Source organism: Peromyscus californicus, unplaced genomic scaffold (assembly GCF_007827085.1).
Source record: "Peromyscus californicus insignis strain IS unplaced genomic scaffold, ASM782708v3 Scaffold_5__1_contigs__length_169319896, whole genome shotgun sequence".
In the NCBI taxonomy this organism is placed as follows: Eukaryota; Metazoa; Chordata; class Mammalia; order Rodentia; family Cricetidae; genus Peromyscus; species Peromyscus californicus.
This window is the reverse complement of record NW_026294573.1, coordinates 111,814,322-111,835,135: the sequence shown is the minus strand read 5'-3', so window position 1 is coordinate 111,835,135 and position 20,814 is coordinate 111,814,322. Positions and strand designations below refer to the sequence as shown.

The window sequence follows — 20,814 nt, the reverse complement described above, 5'->3', positions numbered from 1 at the left end:
GTTCTTAGTATGAAAGAGATCCAGATATTATTTCACCCGGGCCTTTACATTTATTTCTTTTTTGTAAACTGGGGCTCAATCTGTGAAGGCCTTTACTGGCTGTAGGTCTCCACGACTGTTCATATAAATATTTACTGCCATTAAGTATAAAGCCAAACAGCTTGAGGCTTGGTAAGTTCCCAAGACCACAATAAGTGGGGAGTCAAAGGTGATTTTAGAGCTTTTCTAGCAAGAAAACCACCTATAGGACATTCATTTTATACCATATGCGGAAGTATGAGGAGTGCAAGTATCAAGGAATGAGTACTGCTGACCATGTACAAGTAACTTACTCTGGATGAGCAATTATATCATTTATACACTAGACACTCAGTAATGCTTTGTTTAGAATTTAGTAATAACTGTAGAAAGTACAGTTACATTGATTAGATTTGAAGTATTCCAAAGATGTTTTGATACACAATTTCCGGTTAGCAGTGCACTTTTTGGTTAAACTCAACTCAGCAGGCTTCTTTTCATCTGTTAGATGTGGAACCCCTGTCTATACTTCTTTGCTTTTTAGCAGCCTCCCCATGTCAGCCTTGCTACATGGTCAGTCTTCTGTTTTGTAGGTTTTATAAAGCCTAAAAGCTCTAGTTCAGAAACAGCTCTAATAAATCGAGCACTGGAGACTCTGGCTAAGGAAAATTAGTTGTTTTTTGTTTTTTTGTTTTTTTCCAAAAAGGCTAAAATTTCAAAGTTAAAAACAGTAACTGGTAAATTGAAATACGTGGCTGAAATAAACACTCCTACATTATAAATAACCCTATTGGAAAATATTGAATGCCGTTAGAATAATGTCAATAAGGCTCAAATGGAGCTGTGTGTGATGGTACACACCTACTGTAATCCAGGATTATATATAAGAATTGCTTCCTTCCCAAGCTTCTAAAAATATATTTAAAATTGATAAATCAATAATGACAATTTCCTTCATCGTAAAAACTGGATATAAATTGAATTACAGGTTTGATCTCATATTAAATTCAGGACACTTGGAAATTTAAGTGGTTGGGTATGGTGGAGAAAGCAGTACATCTTTATGCATTCCTAGATGTGGATTTTTGTTTACTTTTTGTGCTGGCCTTGAATTCAAGTGCATGCTGTATCACTGACCTAGACTCTCCAGCTCAAGAAACATAAAATACTGTTAATAGGACACCACAGACCTGGTTTTAAAAGGATACTGGATAACTTCATTCATTTCTTCTGAAGTTGTAGAATTTGCATCCATTTTTTCAGCAGCTGTCACAACTGTTGCAAAAGCCTTTGGAATACATAAGACAAGAGAAGACAACTTGTTGCTAGGCATCTTTCCGTACCCTTGAGATGGTTCTATAACTAATTAGGCTTTAATACTGCTGCTGTAGATAACTGGCACATCTCTTTCATATCAGATTTCAAATTCTCAAAACCATAGTAGGAAGTTTTGTCAGTTATTCATTAATAATAATAACATTGGCTCTTTATAAGCTGGTTTTAGAGAACTAAAGCAGAATGGCAAAATACACAGCCAGCCAAAAATTTAAAGAGCAAAGAAAGCCGTGTCTCTACTGTCAATCTCTTACTCCAGGAAAATGCACATTTTTCTTAGAAGAGGCTAGTTCAGCATATCCTTTAACATTGACAAGATAACAGTCAAACAGGGCTTTTGACAGTTAGGATCTCTGTAATACTCTTCCCTCCTAAGAATAGCAGCACTTATCCATTACCTCACGATGAATTTCTTGTTCTTCCTGATTGGAATTTTTCCTGTTGTGTGAGGGGTATTCACTATACCCTGTGTTCTGTGGAGTGCACAGACAGTAACTTGAGCCTTTGTTTGGCTGATGCTTTTAAAGAACACAGGATCAGAACAGGAGCTCGTGAATGCAGACTGCTAAGATGCTGACGAAATTTGTGCTTCCCCCCAAAAAAAATTAAAAAATAAAAGTAGAAATCAAAATGATAAAAAATTCTAGGAAAGTTGCCTCAAGCAGTTAAACAACTAGCATGTTCTTTGTGACCTACCTCTGACCAGTCGACAAGGTTAATTAGCCGGCTACACTCCAGGTGCAGTTTATATGCTATACAGATGTCAGGGGCAATATTTGGAATGCAGCCTTCCTCACTTTTGAGTGCTTCATTCTAAAAACAGCAGCAGATTAAAAGTGAACCTTTTAGAAATGATTAAAAGCAAAAAGATATTAGTTGAACTTCTTGTAGTTTGAAAGAAAATGGCCCCCAAAGGGAGTAGCACTATTAGGAGATACAGCTTTGCTGGAGGAAGTGTGTCACTATGGGAGTGGGCTTTGAGGTCTGTTTTCTCAGGCTTCCCTCAGTGTGACAGTCACTCCACTTCCTGTTGCCTGCCTATGGAGATGTAAGGACTCTCAGCTCCAGCACCATACCTGCCTACATACCACTATGATCCCCACCATGATAATTGACCGAACCTCTGAAACTGTAAGCTGCCACCACAATTAAATGTTGTCTTTTTATAAGAGTTGCCATGGTCATGGTGTCTCTTCACATCAATGAAAATCCAAACTAAGACACTCCTAAATTTAGCAAATCAGAAAGAAGAGTCTTCTAGTTTCCTTCAATAGTATTCTTATTTGGGTCTAAGTCTTAGCCATGCTCCCAAGACTTTTTTTCAAATCTTAGTTATATATTACTATTTGCTGAAATGAGTTTAGAATTCTCTGGGACTGCCCAACAAAATGCTACTTTCAACATTTGTTAAACTCAATTCTAGCAATTATGTGGGATTAGTAAATACATCTCTCACTGAAAAAGATTTTGTTGTCAACACTACTTTTTTATTTTTGTTTTGTTTTGTTTTGTCTGTTTTTTCCAAACAGGGTGTCCATATAGCCTGGGCTAACCATCATAACACAGTTACAGATTTATTTTTGTTCATGTATGAGTATGTCTATGTGAATGAACACCCCTTGAGTACAAGCATCTGCAGAGACCAGGAGAGGGCACCAGAAAAGAGCTGTAAACAATCAACCACTTAGCACTAACACCATAAGCCCTATAGAAACTCAGTATTGGTTTAACCTATTTGAAATAAACAAAAATCTCATACACAAAATGCATCTAATATCACATCAGTTTGTATCTGTAACTCTATTACTAAGCATTTTAGTTTGTAATTTATACATTAGAACCATTCTGTGATTTTAAATTAATTCATTTATTGTGTGTGGGGGTGGTGGAGCATGTGGGAGATTGGAGACTAATTTGTAGGTGTTAGGTTTCTTTCCCTCCAGTTTGAATCTCAGAGATTGTCTGAGTTTAATGAGGCTTAATGGCAAATGCTTTTATGTACTGACCAACTGAGACATCTAAGCATCCACTGCTGTTATTTAAACATGAAATTCTCAAGGATGGAGAGATGCTCAGGGGGTAAGAGCACCTGCTGCTGTAGGAGAGGACTTTAGGTGGCTACTACTTCAAGCAGCTCACAACACCTGTAATTTCAGCTCCAGGGACTCCTGTGGGCACTGGACTCACATGAGCTCACACTCACACACATAATTAAAGTCTCACTAAGTTCAAACTGGCCCTGAACTTGATGATCCTCTGCCTGAGCCACTGTAGTGCTACCACTCCTGACTTAAGAATGCCTTCTAAAACATCTTTTGTGAAAGGCAAACTTCCAACTCTTCCCGAGCACATACGTCTGTGCATGTACAAAATCCCTAGCCATCTACTTACCATCTACCAAACAAAATACTCAGTATCCATTGAACTGTCAGAAAAAAGGTAGTTTTGAACATTTGAAACTGAAATTAGTAATGTTTTAGGCAACTGTGTCTGCCATTGTATGTTGCCTGAGGAGTTTCTGCAGCAATACCCTGCAGGTGATCTCAGAATAGACTGCTCTTATGTTAAAAACCCAAGATGAAATCCTGGTGTATTTTTTCCATTCAAGTAAGCATTTGTAATTTTACATACTTTGACTAGGCCTTATCACCTGACCACTGACAAACTGTTGTTACCTACATAGGAATCATTTTTCACAAGAGTAAGGCATTTATCCTAAAGCTTTATGCTTATGATTTGTTTAAAGACTTTTGTGTGTGTGAGCATGCACATGTGTAGGTAAAAGGACAATTTTTGGGAGTCCTCTCCTCATACCAAACTCAGATCATTGGGCTTGGTGGCAAGTGCCTTTATATGTGGAGCCTCTCACTGGTTTTAGCCCATGAAAAGCAGACAGGTTCCATATGGGCAAATATATGCACCTTCAGTTGATTACTGATATTATCACTGAGTCAGTTCACCTAAACTCGAAGAATCTTTTTTTTTCCTTAGAAAAATGTGAGTAGCAGCACCCAGAGCTGCTAACTTTCTGCTCATTAAAACAGAACTGCAAACTGTGAATATTTTTTGTACTGCTGACAGCTAGGGCTTGAGCTTAACTGTGGGAGAACCATTCCCTTCTTACCTTTAAATAATAATAAGGATTGTTGAGTGCAGTGTGTAGGGCGATTCGTGGAGCAGCATTTAAGTGCTCACGGAGTGTGTGGGCAGCAGTGAAGTACACTACCTCATGCAAAGGCTGGCTCTCAGGAGGCAGAAGGTAACTTCTGAAACAGGGAAATCAGGTATCAGCCCTTAGATATGTACAGGGTTATTTTCAATTCAACAGTTCTGTCAATCCTCTATGGCTGAATATTTTTGTTACTTAAACAGTGAAATACACAACCAAACCAAAGCCAAGGAATGGCTCCCATACAGTTTCACCCAGAATTATACCTCAATACTACTTTAAAAACATCCTCTGTATTTGTGATAGCTATTCTTGGTGGTCTACCTGACTACATCTGGAATTAACTTAAAATGTAAGCAGCTGTGCATTCCCATGGCATTTTTCTTAGTTGGATCATTTGAGGTGGGAAAACCCAACCTAAATCGAGGCCACACCTTCTTAAGGCAGCCCATACAAAGGGCATGAAAGGAAACTTTGGCTTTTTGTCTACTTGCTCTCTTCCCTGGCAAGTTCATATATCCTTTTGCTGAGGCATTCCTTCACTGGTTATTAGAGTCTACCTCTTCAGGACTCTGACATGCTGGGCCAGCTGAGACATCCAGCCTTGTTGAACAACCACTGATTGGATTCTTGGGATTTTCTATCAGTTCTGTTCTTCTAGAGAACCCCAATACAGTATTTAGAAGAAACTGTTTCAGTTCTGAGTCAAACCTTTAGTCAAACATTTGAGCATCTGTTATGTTTATGCTTAAAATCTCTAATGTAGAACTTCTTAAAGTATTGAATTTCTTAAGTTACTTAGAAAACACATTAACATTCTAGTCTTTGGGAAAGTGATAAACACTGCCTGAAATTGACAGTTTAGGAAATTTTTTTTGTGTGTCAGGAAAAAACATAGTTGATATTTTTCATGGAAATGATACCCAGGAGCTAAGACAGGGCTAAAGAGATGGCTCACTGAGTAAAAGCTATGGGGTAAAGCAACAAATGTGAGGACCTGAGCGTGAATTCCAAGTACAATGTAAACAGCCACATGTGGCCGTGTACACCTATAAGCCCAGTGCTTACATCTAAACTTCAGGATCAGTGAGAGACGACAGCATCAAAGAGGACACCTGATGCTCTATGGCCTCCATTCCATGCATGTGCACAGTCATATATACACATGCTCATACACCACACACGTACAAAAGAAAACAGAGGCTAAATTTTACTTTTAAAGTCTTTAAAAACAAATTGTTCACTAATAAAATTTCAATTATTACAAAAATGAGCATAACTTAGAACTTTATCTTTTGCCTATGAGCTAGATAACAAACCAATTTTAATGGAATGTTTACTTTTAATCTATGCTGAATCAATGTCTGTGCCATGACTGTGACACAGGTCTGGAGAGGGCCTGCTGGGAAGCCTGCAAGGCAGAAGCTTTGGCATACAAAGTGCAAAGACAGAACAGTAAGTTATAGCCTGGATTAAAATAGCTCAGATGCTTCTTACCACGTGTTAGTTAAATGAGAGATTGTGCAGCTCCTTTTTCTTTTCTTTTTTAACTTTTTCTTTTCTTTTTTTAAAATTTATTTATTTTTTATTATCAGCTTGATACAGTACAAATTCTTATCCTAATAGTGAAATGCTTCACTGAAGCTGATTTGATTGAGTAAAACCAAAACTTATTATAAGCCACAGTCATCCTAGGGATGCTGCTCCTTTTTCTATCAGTGAAGGTAGAGCAAAGCAGCTACCTACTCAGTGTATCCAAAGACATTACTGCTACTCTTCCTCCTCCTAGTGCTCCAGCCTTTTCAGCTGGAGAGAAGGCCACTCCCTAAGAAAGCCTCATACACTCCTCTGTCCTGCTGCTGTCAGTGACTAAAGAAGAGAGGAAGTGAAGAGGGCACTGGCCATGCACATCATTCCTCACTACCTCCTCCTTCCACTTCAACAGTCTGCTCTCAGATGCTGGTCCTTCTCCACAGTGCACTTGTAAAGCAGCATAGATGCTGAATCGGTATTCTGCTTGTATTGAATTTTAAATGTCTGTCCAACTTCTGTACTCTAGGCCTTGTGGAGTACATGGAGCTTTGGGTGTCAAGTCTCCCCTCTCTTAGCTTTGCTTGCCCTCCTTTCTCTTCTGTTTCCTTGCCTTTCTTCTTTCCCTTCCCCTTTTAGCTTTAACAAACTACAATCTTAACCTCTTTCCTCCTGGGAGAGACAGTCTTGGTAACAACACCAAGTCTTTGTGTGGAAAATTTTGTGATTTCACAACAAATTTCAGTCATTCCCAGCATTATTTCAGCAGCTGGTGAAAGGTAGAAAGAAGAGTGAGATGTAACAGGCAAGGAGTCAGAAGAGTGGCTGGGTGGCTGGAGAGCCTCTCAAATGCTGGTTACAGGCACCAACCAGCACATTCTGCTCTGCTTTTCACTGCTTGGTACACGTCCCATTTTAAAATCTGTAACATGGTCCACGTTTCTAAAAGAAGGTCACTTGGATGGTTAATTTCATGTACACACATAAAGCTGGCTTTTGGATGGGAAATCTACTAAATGATCTTACCAAGAAAGAATCATAAAACAAACTAGAATGGGAAACTTTGATAGTTCCTAAGCAGATAGTTCAATATCTATTTGGTGCTGATATTTAGTTGTCCTGATAAAATATCTAGAACAAAACAGCAACATGGCTAATATGCAATGTCTATTTCTGGGCGTGGCCCGGATCCAGCATTTACTACTTATACAGGCAGAAAAATGATAAATTACAATGCAAAACAGGGGGAAATACTTAGAAACTTCCCGTATTTCCTCACCCAGCCTAATAGGCTAAATGAAGTTTAAACCTGCCTTCCTGAACCAACAGTAAAAAATTAACCAAGTCCTTTGATTAGACAACTCAACAAGGACAGAAGGTCAATAAAAATGCTCACTCTAGTTAGATGGAGAAACATCCTGGGTTGGCTCTGGGCAGCTAGGTTACTAGTGTCATTTGGAAAAACAGGATTCCTTTTAGCTCCTGAGAGCTTTAGACTCACCTCACCAGGTTGTCGATGAAGTTCACAACATTTTCTCTGAGCATTTCAAACTTGGTCTGCTTCTTAGTTGATCTCCTTAACTCCTTCATTTCCAATAAGGACTACAGGTCCCAGTGGGGAAAAGAACAGGCATTTTTGTTGATTTGAGGACAGGAACAATTTCAGAGAGCTGTCACTCATGTAAAGAGGCATGAGCTGTGATTCAAGTAGAATCTGGGAAGACTCTGACCCTCTACATGTTTTGCTTCAAACAAGTACCAAGTGAATGTTCAAGGAAAGAGGGCGTTTACCTCACTGCTCAGGTACACAAGAGTGCTCCCTATTTAGAAACCATTAGTTCATGTATGAGCATGAGGGAGAGTGCTGGAAGAACAAGGAAGAAACCACCACATTACCCCCACAGCTTTGGGTCACATGAACGATTCTGTGAGTTTAGTTTCACCCAGACTGAAATTCTGTGCTCCATTTATAACTTGGTAGTATGCTACAAAGAAGGGTCTTCATTTGACAATCAAGGGCTGAAAGGGCATTCTCTGAGAAAAAGACCACTGAGTACACTGTGGCTCTGTTTCTTTTTTACCCTGTGAATGTTCAATAAAGAAAAAGAAGACAGAGATTGCAGTTCAATGTTAGGGCACTAGCTGGTGGTGAGGCATCCTGGTTTGGTTCCACCATCACCGGTGTGTGTGTGTGTGTGTGTGTGTGTGTGTGTGTGTGTGTGTCAAGAAAATTGGTGTTAGGCTCTCTTGACTCTCGGATCAAAAAGAGAAGTACGTACATTATATCTACATATTCTTTTTGTAAGCCATATACCTATTTTTCCCTTACAGATAGTTAATTCTGTTTTCTTCCTTGAGGCTTCAGGAATGGTTTCTATATTGTCTAGTAGACTGTAGACTGTGTGCATGTACAATCTAGGATGACAGTGAGACAGACGACAGTATTCTAGTACAGAATGCAATCTACCTCTAGGTGGAGACATACGCAAGTCCTTTCCCTTGCGAATTAATTCAGTACCATGGGCCAAGGCCCCAGCTAGGTGGCACTCATAGTGAGGCTGGTTCATTTGCCTTGAGATAATGTGGTTTTCCTTTCCAGCATTCCCAACATCTACTTACTAAAGAACCTTCCATGAAGCTTGGCTGGATCTCCCAGTCTTTCTGATTACTGCCTCAGGCATAACTATTCCTTTTTCTTTTACATGCTGGCCAGAGCTTAAGTGTGCTTTTTAACTTCCTAACCCTTTGGACTTCCATATTTTCTAAGGCTATCCTCCTTGCCCCATGGCTGCTTGCTTATTTTTCTTATTTTCCTCCTCTGGGCAGCTGCAAGAATTACAGCTTGCCTGCCCTGTTGTGTGTGTGTGTGGTGTTTTTTTGTTTTTTGTTTGTTTGTTTGTTTTTAGCACTATTAATTGCCCTCAAGCTTGTTTGAGCACCTGGTTAATTTTTATTTTTCATTATTAAGACTAAGGACCCCAAAACAGGACCTCAATTTCCATGGTATTACATGATGGGTTCCCCAAGATTTCCTATAACTCTTCTTTTCTGCCTTCTAATTCTTCACTAGGCACAGAAAAGCAACCCCTTCTTGCAGTTTATATGGCATCAGTCTGTCTCATTTAGTAGTTGCAAAGTCTGTATTGTTCCTGGTTGTGATGTAAAAAGTGAAAGTGAAGATGTTCTGGAGGAGCTAGTCTAGACCAGTTGAAACAAGAGCACCACTCCCAATGCAGCTGGAAGGAAAAGAAAGATACCTGACCTTCTGAAGGTGATAGAGGTCTGTTTTCTGCAGCCCCTTTGGCTGTGATCCACAAGCATCCTCTTCCTCTTTGCTATCTGCTTTGAATACAAAACCAACATACAATAGAGGGAACAAACATTTGCAGTAATCCAATGGAAGTAGAAGTTACACTTTTCTTTTTAACATGAGCAAGATTCTATGAGACAAATGATACTCATTGCAGAAGCTAAAGACAATATAGTTTATATGGTAGTGAGGTCTTCAACTACCTGAATTTTGAGTGTTTTGAACCAGCAGAACAAAAGCCTGTATAAATATGAAAAAAAATTTTTTTTCAAGCTGGCGGTGGGACACACCTTTAATCCCAGCACTTGGGAGGCAGAGGCAAGGGGATCTCTGAGTTCAAGGCCAGCCTGTTCTACAGAGTGAGTTCCAGAACAGGCTCCAAAGCTACACAGAGAAACCCTGTCTTGAAAAACAAAACAACAACAACAAAAAAATCATACCAACTTGAAACTATGCCCCCTTGACCTCGCTAACATTGTAAGCATGATAAGCTACATTCTGAATTTACTATTCTCGACTCATTACTGCTCAATATGAGGAAGATGATGTATAAAAGCTGTAAAATCTATTTGAGGAAAAGAAACCCTAACTGTTAAAATGTATAGCTATGCTTCTGGAGGGGATGATGCTCTGACTTTGTAATCTGACACTTGCAATGGTTTGCTTCAAGTATGGAAGAAGAATACACATTATTCTTAAAGAATCAGATAATTCCTGATTTTAGAAATACATAACCTAAGATTAGGGTAACTACTAGCTAAATTCTTTTTTACATTTCATTAACATGTAGCAGAACCTTAAAACTGATTGTTACACTCAGCCTCATTTGACTCCTCCCATTTAAATCCAAATTATAATATGCCAATAGTGTACAGAAATCAGAGGTGGAAAATAACCAAATATTTCTTCCTGTGAGAAATGTTAAGTATATTTTAAGTTATATGTTAAGTATATATTTTTAATAACAATTGACTTTTTAAAACTGAGAAATAAAGAGAAATCACCAAGATGGTGATTTTGCTTTAATTAATAAAACACTTTAATTTTTATACTGTTGCCAATCATTTTGGTCTTCAAACTTCCATTTGAGAAGCTACGATCCTTTAGTGTTAGTATAACACAAGAATTGTTCACTAGGTCGTGTCACATAAATTCTAGTTAAAATTATGGAATCAGCAGTTTCTTCTTAGGGAATGAATTCCTGAATCCAATTTATTTTATATTCTTCTATACTTTTGGCTATATTTATGTTAAAAAAGCTTCTCATTGATGAAATTACAACTATGAACTGATCTCTCACACACACACACACACACACACACACACACACACACACTGAGCTGGAGGCCAGGAGAGGCAGATTGTAGTCTAAGTGCATATCAAACAGCTTGCTTTTCCTTCCTAGATTTCAGTTTCTCACTTCTGAAATGATCTCAACTTCCAGTCTTTTAACATTTTCACTTTTATAAAATAGTTCAGGGCATCATTGTGGTAGTAATATTCTGGAGTGAAGCCTTCTTAGCACCTGTGTGGAATTGCTCACCCTGCCTGTGTGTACCACACCACTTTGATCTCTTATAATAGAGCACTCATCAGAGAGCACCCTGCATAAAAGTCACAGAAATACAGGCAAAGATCCCCCCAAAACAGTTTCCTAAAATTAAAGGAGGTTAAGACAAATGAACATCTACCAAACCAGAAGGGATTCAGACTTAAAGTATTTTCATGATGCCATGTCTAGGCCTCTTTCCTCAGCCCCATCCCAACAGCCCCTAGATCAGGAAAGAGTACACAGTGGTCTATCTGAAGAATGAAAACTGTCTACAGGCATATCACCCTGAATTTAATATCCCCCAATTTCATCTGAGGAATGAACATGGTCTTCCTCCATTTGACTTTCTGCATTGTTTAAAGCAAATCTGGAAGAGAAGCACATTGCCTATTTGCGATTGTTGAGATGTGACATTCTGAGTCGTGCCTATGGACTGATCTTGAGTTTCGATGCCATTCTGGTTAAAGAACTGCCATGCAGTAAGAATGGGCAGGATTTTACACTTCCTTACCATCAAGGTTCTGAAACTGGGTCAGTAAATCCTTTACTTTCTGTGTTGTGCTGCCAAGCTGCTTTTCAGTAGAGGAATTCAACACCTCAAAACAGTTCTGAAGTATGCTCATCAGTTCATCCTTGGCCAGCATTCTGGAAAAGAAGCAGTGAAAGATCGACTATAACGAGAAAATTAGCATACCTAAAACTTTTTCCATAGATGAAATGTTTTTCTTCAGAAGATAAAATAAAATCTTCATTAGCAGTGACTACTTCCTTTTTTAAAGAAGATTTTACTCAACATATGTTACATTTAGAAGTATAAAGTTCTCAACAATATGCTTAGTTGAGGAAGTATCCAAAGGTTTGTTTCCATAACTGGTTCTGATACTTTAACACAGAACAAGTTCATTACTTATTTCTGGTCCCTGGCATCCTTATCTGTAAATGGGAATAACACTTCACTGTGTTATGTGGCAACCTCTAAACAGAAGCTTCTGGACTGACTCAGGAAATAAATGAAGCCTACAGTGCTTGAGCAGAAAAAAGAACTCACAGGTCCCGAAATTTACAAAACAAACTATGAACTTGAGTGTATATAGTACAGCAATCAGTATATCAAAAAGTCTAAGCTACAATGGCTAAAATCAGACAGTGGCGCTAATTTAGATAGCAGTTAACAGATAAACAGAAAATGAGATAAGTTCAAAGAGAGTTCAAGGTATACATGGAAATTAAGTATGTACCAGAGGTAGCATTTCAAATCACTGGGGAAAATATGCTAGGTGTCAGAAAGCTGTTTTCAAAAGAAAAGAACACTATTTCACATTATGTACACAAATTTATTCTGACAGATGAAACAAGTATGGTTTGGGAACAGAAAGGAAACAGCTCATCCCAGAAGAAGCAAAGACACTAAAGCCTAATAATAACGTTTGTGAAGAAGCAGATACACTGTTAGCACCAATTTACACTGGTAAAATCAACTTTATTTATGTAGTCTTAGAAAGTCTACATCCATGTATTCATTTTGTGGAAATAATTACACAAATGTATAAACATACATGCTTGTGATTAATGTTTGTAATAATGAACAATTAGGAACAACTTAAATATATACCAAGTAAGAGTCTGATTAAATTAAACACATTCCCAAATGTAGGATATTTGAAATGATGATAAATAATGAAGTGGGACAATATACAGTGCTAATGACAACACGTGTGTGTGTGTGTGTGTGTGTGTGTGTGTGTGTGTGTGTGTATCATGTCATGAAACAATACTCTGTGAGATACTATTATTATTAATCATCGTTTTTATAATTCCCATTTTATTATTCCTGTATTAGAGATAAGTAAATAGAGGCACAGGAAATTTAAGTAACTTGTTCAGTGTCCCAAAATTGGTCAATGACAAAGCTAAACTTTGAACTTAGTGTGACATGGCATCTATGTTCTTTTAAGGAGGGGCAGAACGGACAAGGTCTCCTCCTTATCTGCTCTAGGCTGAGATTTCAAATCTGCATCACCAGAGCCAGCATCATGTATGTTCTGACTGACCATATACACTGTAGCTCAAAACAGTGTCCATGCTAGGACACACATGCACACACACTAAACTACATGCAAAAACAACTTGTTATTGAAAAATAAAACAGCAGAGTAAAGGGACAACCACAGCAGACATCTGGGTCTCAATTTTAAAGTGGTCAGTGGCAAATGATAAAATGTAAAAAGGATAATGGGGAGTTAGTTATATGAATATTTAGAAAAGGTGCTTTTTGTGGGAGATCAATCAATAAGCTGCAAAGGTGGGTACATATGGCATGTTTGGCAGGCAAGGCCATGATAATGGGCATGGAGGCAAGGGGGAGTAGGAAATATAGCCAGAAAAAGACTGAGAAGTCTTGTGGAATATATAGAACATATCTCAGTTGACATATATGAAACTGAAATGCTGATCCAGCGCACTGAAACCTGCAACCTCTCTGTATCCTTCTGATTGTCCAACCAGAAGAAACGTGGTTGTCTTGATTTCATTCATGTTTCCTTACAAAGTAGGAACCAGAACCATCTGGAGGATGGTTCCATTGTTTAGGCATCTGATGATGAAGGCATCCTTGGATATGGCATCTGAAACAAGACTTTTTTTCTTTTTTTCTTTTTTGAAAGTATCAGAGAAACTTGGAAGGAGCATGCATGAAGGAAGGGGAAAAACACAGAAGTTTTAGAAGCCATTAATGAAATAATGAACCATGTCAAATGCTGGTACCATAGAAATAAAGGCAGAATTGACAGTGAAGTTTAGGGAACATGCAGGTCATGGTAACAGATAAAACCAATTTAGATGAACAGAAACAAAAGCCTCATTCATTGTAAATGAGTTTAAGGGAGAACTCCTTTCTTATATGTTACTTTCACTAACAACAACAAAGACATTTTTAATAAAAACTTAAAATACAAACTCATATCTTTTTATCTGTTTCTAATGATAAAAGTCATTGCTCACCATTAAATGGATGATTTCAGTCCAGTTTTGGAAATAATTAATTTGAGATCAATGCCTAAATCTATCCAGCTTCTCCATGAATAAAAATAATTCTTTACTGCTTTTTTTCCCCTAAAAATTTTCTGATCCCTTCTGTTTTCTAGAACAGTTAATATGGCTCCTTGTCATCTGAGTATGCTATTCTTGTGACTACCTATGTTCTGTAACAAAATACCCAAAGCAAGGCACTTTTTTTTTCTTTTTTTTTTTAAGGGAAGGAGGTTTATTTAGCTCATAGTTTCAGTGGATAAAAGCCCAAAATTGGAGGATGGTTCCATTGTTTAGGCATCTGATGATGAAGGCATCCTTGGATATGGCATCTGAAACAAGAGCACTGGAAGGGAGAGATCACATGGCCAAGAGAGGAAGCAAGAGAATGGGGAGGAGCCAGTTGTATTGGGTAACAACTCATTTTCACAACTAACTTACCCCATGAGATCAACAGTAATTCTGAGAACAGTACTCTACCAATTTAATTACCTGGCACATCTTAATTAACCTGTATCTTAACAGTCTGACCAGAGCTTAATAATTCCACAGTGAAGACCAAGCTTCCAACGTAAGAATCTTAAAAGGCTGAACTAAACACAAGACAGTTTTACAGCATTTGTATGCTCAAGAGTATTATGCACAATATTTGAGATGACAGAAATCTATGGTTAATACACCTCACATGATTATGTACATTAGAGCTTGAAACCACTAAAGAAAGTGACTCTCAAAATCTTTTCAGCTTTTTATCTTATTTTATGCTGAGTCTATAAATAGCTGTAGAGAATCTAACATGATGCAAACTCAGGATCAGCAATCTCTATACTAAAAAATGAAATATTTCGGTGCTTATAGTCTCAGAGCTCCTACATCTAATATACTGTAGGTTAGTTTACTCTTCAGGAAGTGTTTCATTATCATTTAAAGTTGAAATGTAGAGTTAAGAAACTAAGTTGAGGTTATTTTTTTTTAATTCAATGAAAGTTAAGCTTGTGTGCTCAAATGTTGTTATTTGTACTGGCTGGTTTTTATGTCAACCTGAACAAGCTGAGAGGAAGAAACCACAATTAAGAAAATGCTTCCATGAGATCTGATGGTAGGCCAGCCTGTAGGACACTTTAATTAGTGGTTGATGGGGAGAGCCCAGCCCACCTTAGGTGATACCACCCTGGGCTAGTGGTCTTTGGTTCTACAAGAAAGCATGTTGAGCAAGTCATGAGGAGCAAGTCAGGAAGCAGCACTCCTTCTTGGCCAGTGCATCAGCTTCTGCCTCCACATTCCTGCTCTGTTCGAATTCTTGCCTGGTCTTTCCTCAATGGACTGTGACTTGGAATATGTAAACCAAACTCTTCCCTCCCCAAGTTACTTGTAGTAATGGTGTTTCATCCCAGCAATAGTAACCTTAACTAAGAAGCTATTAAAGTCAAAATCCTTAATCAGAGCCATTGAAATGTCTCAGCAGTTAAGGTATTTGTTGCCCAGGTTATGGCCTGAGTTTTATCCCTGGAACTCACACAGTGGAAGGAGAAAACAGAATCCCCAAAGTTGTCCTCTGACCTACACATGCATGCTCCACATCCCCAACAAGGTGCTCATTCTCTGAATAAATAAATGCAAATAAAAAAAAAAGCACCCAATTCAGACAGTAGAATTCCAATCCGATTACAATCCAGGAGTTCTCAGTCAGCTACAGTGTATAAGTCTGTTTCTACAGTAAGATCATAAGCATGCATTTAGGACTCAATACTATCTTTTCTTCTTCGGTATGTACCAGGTGATGAGATGGTCAGTCAGGGTAAGGTGTTGGAATCCACAGAAGCTCTTACTCCTGGCTCATTTTGAAACTGTTTATAAGCTCTGAACATAGAAGATACACCTAAACATGATACATTTCTTTTCACTGTACTCTATCTGGAACGCAGAAAAAAAAAATGTGCTGGATTTTGAAGATTTACATTTAAGGTCTTGTTCTGTAAACTAGGAAAAAAATTAATGTTTTCCAGACTTTACTCAAACAACAAAAAACAAAATAGTGAACTCAAAAGTGTCTCTGACGTTTTGTACATATCTAATGTGTCAACAGGAGGAAAGGCATTTATTCCAAGGTTGCAGGTTTCTAAATCACTTTCTTTTGATGGTGGCCATACTTTCACCTGTCTTTGTTATAACTGCTGTATCTGACTCTCAGTGCTTTTAAGCTCAACTTAATAAAAGGATAGAAACTATATTTGGTATTTATCGTTTTTTGCTTTTTTTATGCCATACTTTCACCTGTCTTTGTTATAACTGCTGTACCTGACTCTCAGTGCTTTTAAGCTCAACTTAATAAAAGGATAGAAACTATATTTGGTATTTATCGTTTTTTGCTTTTTTTATATCCCCAAAGTTGCACTTTAGATCCTGGCAAAAAGCTGAAAGTACAGACACCTCTTAAGTCAGATCTGAATTATGAGCCTTATTAGCAGTAAAGTGATCTCATGCAAGTTACTTAATCCCTATCTATGCTTCAGATTCCTAATAGCTAATTGACACACTAGAAAGGTATACTACACTAGATGGTAAAATATACTCAAGGTGCCTAAGGCAGTACCTGGTACATAACAAGCCTTCAATAAATGGTGGTTACTATTGATACCATTACTTTTGTAATCTAGATACCTTCTGCTACTAGATTGACATTTATGATCCCTGCCTGGATTCTGAGTTTAGCAGACCCAGAATACTTGAAAGAAATGAGTAAGTTTCTCCCAGATAAATGAACGTATGACTTTGGGAATACCTTACAAGAGAAGGAAGACAGATACTAGTCATAAAATTATAACACAATCAATTAGCCAGGGTGCTGGAGAGATGGTTCATAGCGTAAAGGTGCTTGCTACCTGAAGTGCAAGCTGACCTCAGTGCCTTCCCTGGACTCCAGGTAAAAGAAGGAGAACTAAATCCATAAATCTGTCAGCTTTCACATATGAATACACATGCGCACACATGACAAGAGAGAATCAACTGGCCATTTAAGACAAGATTACTGGGACAGAAAGCAAAGTTCCAGAAAAATTCTATTTTCAAGTTTATAAATACACAGAAACAGTTTACTGAAATAAAAAGTATTGCTGGGCAGTGTCACACACCTTTTTAATCCCAGCACTTCTGAGATACAGGCAGGTTGGTCATAGTGGTTCATGGCTAGTCTGGTCTATTTAGCAAGTTCTAGGCCAGCTAAAGCTACAAAGTGAGAGCCTGTCTCAAAAACAAACAACAACAGCAACACTTTTCTGTGGAAATAAAATTTCTTCAGGGATTTACTTTTCCAGACAGCAAGAAATTCCAGTTTCATAGCTACATGGTACCCATATATCCCTAATAATGTATTACTGTTTTGAACTTTGCAGTGGTTTGAATGAGACTATCCCTCATAAGTTCATTTATTTGAACATTTGGTTATCAGTTGGTGGTGCCATTTGAGGAAGTCCAGGAGGTTCAACCTTGCTGGAGAAAATGCAGCCCTGGAAGCCAACTGAGGGTGCAGAGCCTACTACCGTTCTGAGTGCTCTCCTGTACTGTGGTTCAAGAAGCATGCTGCCATGCTGCCCTGCTGCCACCACCAATTCAACCTCTGGAACCGTAGCCCAAATCAACTCTCTTCTATAAGTTGGTCATGGTGCTTTACCACAGTAACAAGAAGTTACTAACTTCCTCCTGTGCCCATCTGTTCTCTTCTTCAGGCCTGCAGGGAATGAGGACTAAAAAGAAATCTAGTCAGCAGACTTCTTTATAATATGTTCAGGTTACTAGGTGTGGCATGTACACTGGCACAGGCATAAGTAATCTGAGTTCAAGGCTGACTTGAGCTACACAGTGAGTCACTGTCTCAAACAAAAACAACAGCAAAAATACTATGTTCACATAAGCATTTGTACCTACTGAGGAAATTTTAGGCCTTGTATGGAAACCCACCTCACATTTTAGTTCCCTTTCTCACTATTCAAATGGTCATTATTTTTATGTATGTGTGGTGCATGCATGTGCTAGCTTGGAAGACAATGGCCCCTAAAGGCTAATATATTTGAATGCTTCGTCACCAGGGAGTCAAACGCTTTGAAAGGATTACAACAATTAGGTGTGGCCTTGTTGGAGAAAGTATGTCACTGGGGGTGGGTTTTGAGGTTTGAGAACACCATTCTAGGCCTGTCTAGGGATCAGGATGTCACTCTCAACTATTGCTAGAGTACCTGCTTGCATGATGTCATGCTCTCTGCCATGATGATACTGTACTAAACCTCTAAAACTGTAAGCAAGCCCCCAATTAAATTCTTTCATAAGAGTTACCATGGTCATGGTTTCTCTTCAGAGCAATAGAAAAATGAAAAATACAATGCACATGAGCGTATGGGTATGTACACCCACGTGTGTGCATGCAAGATAACATCGGGTATCCTCTACTTTTTGCTTTCTACAGTTTTAAAAAATTACATTATTTGTTTGTATTTGTACAGATGTGCATGTTACAACACGTGTGGAGGCCAGACAACAACTTATGAGCATTAGTTCACTCCTTCCGCTATGTGGGTACTAGTGACTAGCTCAGGCTATAATGCTTTGTGGAGCAAACTCACCAGACCCCCACCTTATTTTTGGAAAAATGGTCTCACACTGAACCAGAAACCTGAGGATTTTGATGTGGGATGTCTTTCTGTACACTGTGAATATGTGTTGGTCCCACTGGTTAATAAATAAAGCTGCTTTGGCCCATGGCAAGTCAGGATAAGAGCCAGGCAAGAAACCCAAGCAGAGATAAAGGGAGAAGGGCAGGGTTGAGAGAGGCACCATCCAGCCGCCCAAGGAGAAGATGCCAGCAGACCGGTAATGCCACAGCCACAGCCACGTGGCAAAATATAGATGAATAAAGCCTCCAGCTACATATGGTGCCCAATGTCTGGCGTGAATCCACACAAGACCTGAGAAAGCTTCAAAGAGGTTCTGAATGCACAGAAACAGCTGCACTAGGCTTCCTGGTCTCAGAGTCTCGTGTCAGCAGCAGTGCAGAGATGAGTCTTCTGACAGCCGCCCGCTAGATGGTGCAGGCTACCAGCTGCCATGGGCTAAGCGGTGTGGCGGGTTCTGCACCCTCTTACAGGGGCCAAGGTAAAGAGGCTTAGCCTAGCTGCTGTCTATAGGCTTGAGAACACAGCTGCATGCTACTTGGTGGCAGCATGGATCCCACAGCTTCCCAGAGTTGGGGAGGTAGTAAGTGTGACTCTGGTTGGTACCTACCTCCTCCATGTTGGGAAGCAGGGAGGAGCCAACTGCCAAAGCCACTGCTTGTCCTAGCCACGCCTGCTTAGCAGTTTAAAGCAATGATCAGAAAAGGATTACAGATACACAATAAAGACAGATTCAGACAAAAAGAAACCTCTAAACGGATCAGTGTGTTTAAAAAACGTACGTAGGCTTGGGAGAGAGAAGAAAAAGAATATAGGTAATTACAGAAAGAAAGAAACAGTTTTAAAAAATAACATTTTTAAGGAGACAATAAATGTAATACAAAAAAATAAGCAACGTAAAGATGGAAAATACACAGAAAGTCTGGATTATGCATATTATTAGCTTTTCTTTGAATTTTTTTGATTGTTAATGAACTAACTGCAGAGACATTTGATTATATGGGCTACTAAGTTAAACCAAAATATATATTTTAAAGGTATCTTGGGTCTAAGGATATGTTGCTTTGGAAAAGAGGTTCTGCTTTTCTTTCCAGAGAAGGTAAGAACTTGTGGATTGCTTCCAGGTTAATATAGTTTGACTGAGCAAGACCCCCTGAAAGGTCTCCATTGGGAACAATGGTAGAGGTGATCCAACATCCACAACAGCTTCAAGGCTACTGGTTGGGATGAATCAACCACACAAAATATCCCAGTCAAGACTTGACCATAATTCTAAATTTTCTCAGGATCCCCATAAGATTACCAGCGCCCCCAACCAGCAGGAAATCGTATAGAAAATTATGCCAAAATTCCCAAAATATTGTTTATTTATGTTTGTCTTCATTTAAAGGGGGTTGGTTATAAATGGTTGATGGTCACAGTCCATCTCTTTCTAAAGAAGAAAGGTGGATATGATATATAGGAAAAGGTAGTTTATTATGGTAGTAAATAGGTAGTCAATCTACCTTAATCTAAAAAACAACAGTTAATCTCAAAATATTTTACATTAGTATGGATTTTAGTTTATTGATACAAATTTAAAGTTAATTTTGTTATACAGTATGTATATTTCTACTCATTTAAGGTATTGTGTTTTTATAGCTCATTTAAAAACATAATGTAAAATTCTAGTTTTTGAAAGCTATTATCATAAACTATATAGGATAATCAAGAAACATAGGTTAGTAATTAGTCATTTATGACAATCAAATTTGTAGATGTTACATGTGTTTTCAAGATCATATAGAAATATATTTTAGGTCTTACCTATAGAATATGGCATTTAAAATTTTTTGTTAACCTAACATTTTTCATGGCAAGACGCATCTGTGCCTGGCAGCACCAATTACTTCAAGAGGATTATGGGCATTCAAGAAACTCCTTATATATAATTTGCTTTCAATGTGGCAAAACTAGTCATTTGGGCAAGAAACTGCTCTTGCCTGGACTGCTTGACAATATACTGTATAAAGTGAACAAGTAGAACCCACAGGAAAATGACTGCTGAACTTGCTAAAATAAGTTGGGACAGTCCTTCAGTGTTCCTGCTTCATGAAAGAGTCTGCCAGATATTCTGCAAACACAGAAGAAAGTGACTGATGAATTTTGCCAAAATAGGCGAGATAGTTCTTCAAATTTCCTGCTTAACTGAGAAATCTGCCAGATACTC

General features: G+C 38.4%; 1 protein-coding gene across 3 annotated transcripts in view; it reads right to left on the bottom strand.

Moving 5' to 3' along the window:
• Positions 1–376: 376 nt before the first annotated feature.
• Orc3 (origin recognition complex subunit 3) overlaps positions 377–20,814 on the bottom strand; it is an 80,832-nt gene continuing 60,394 nt past the window's right edge. The window contains exons 14-20 of one of the 3 annotated variants that reach the window (XM_052715486.1): positions 11,426–11,559; positions 9,315–9,394; positions 7,554–7,654; positions 4,478–4,619; positions 2,050–2,166; positions 1,227–1,306; positions 377–664 (exon numbers count right to left, since the gene is read on the bottom strand). In XM_052715486.1, coding sequence (XP_052571446.1) covers positions 559–664; positions 1,227–1,306; positions 2,050–2,166; positions 4,478–4,619; positions 7,554–7,654; positions 9,315–9,394; positions 11,426–11,559 — 760 coding nt within the window. In that variant the 3' untranslated portion in view covers positions 377–558. Of the gene's footprint in view, positions 665–1,226; positions 1,307–2,049; positions 2,167–4,477; positions 4,620–7,553; positions 7,655–9,314; positions 9,395–11,425; positions 11,560–20,814 lie in introns of those variants that run through there. The other 2 variants (XM_052715487.1, XR_008213560.1) reach the window with 2 other exon arrangements.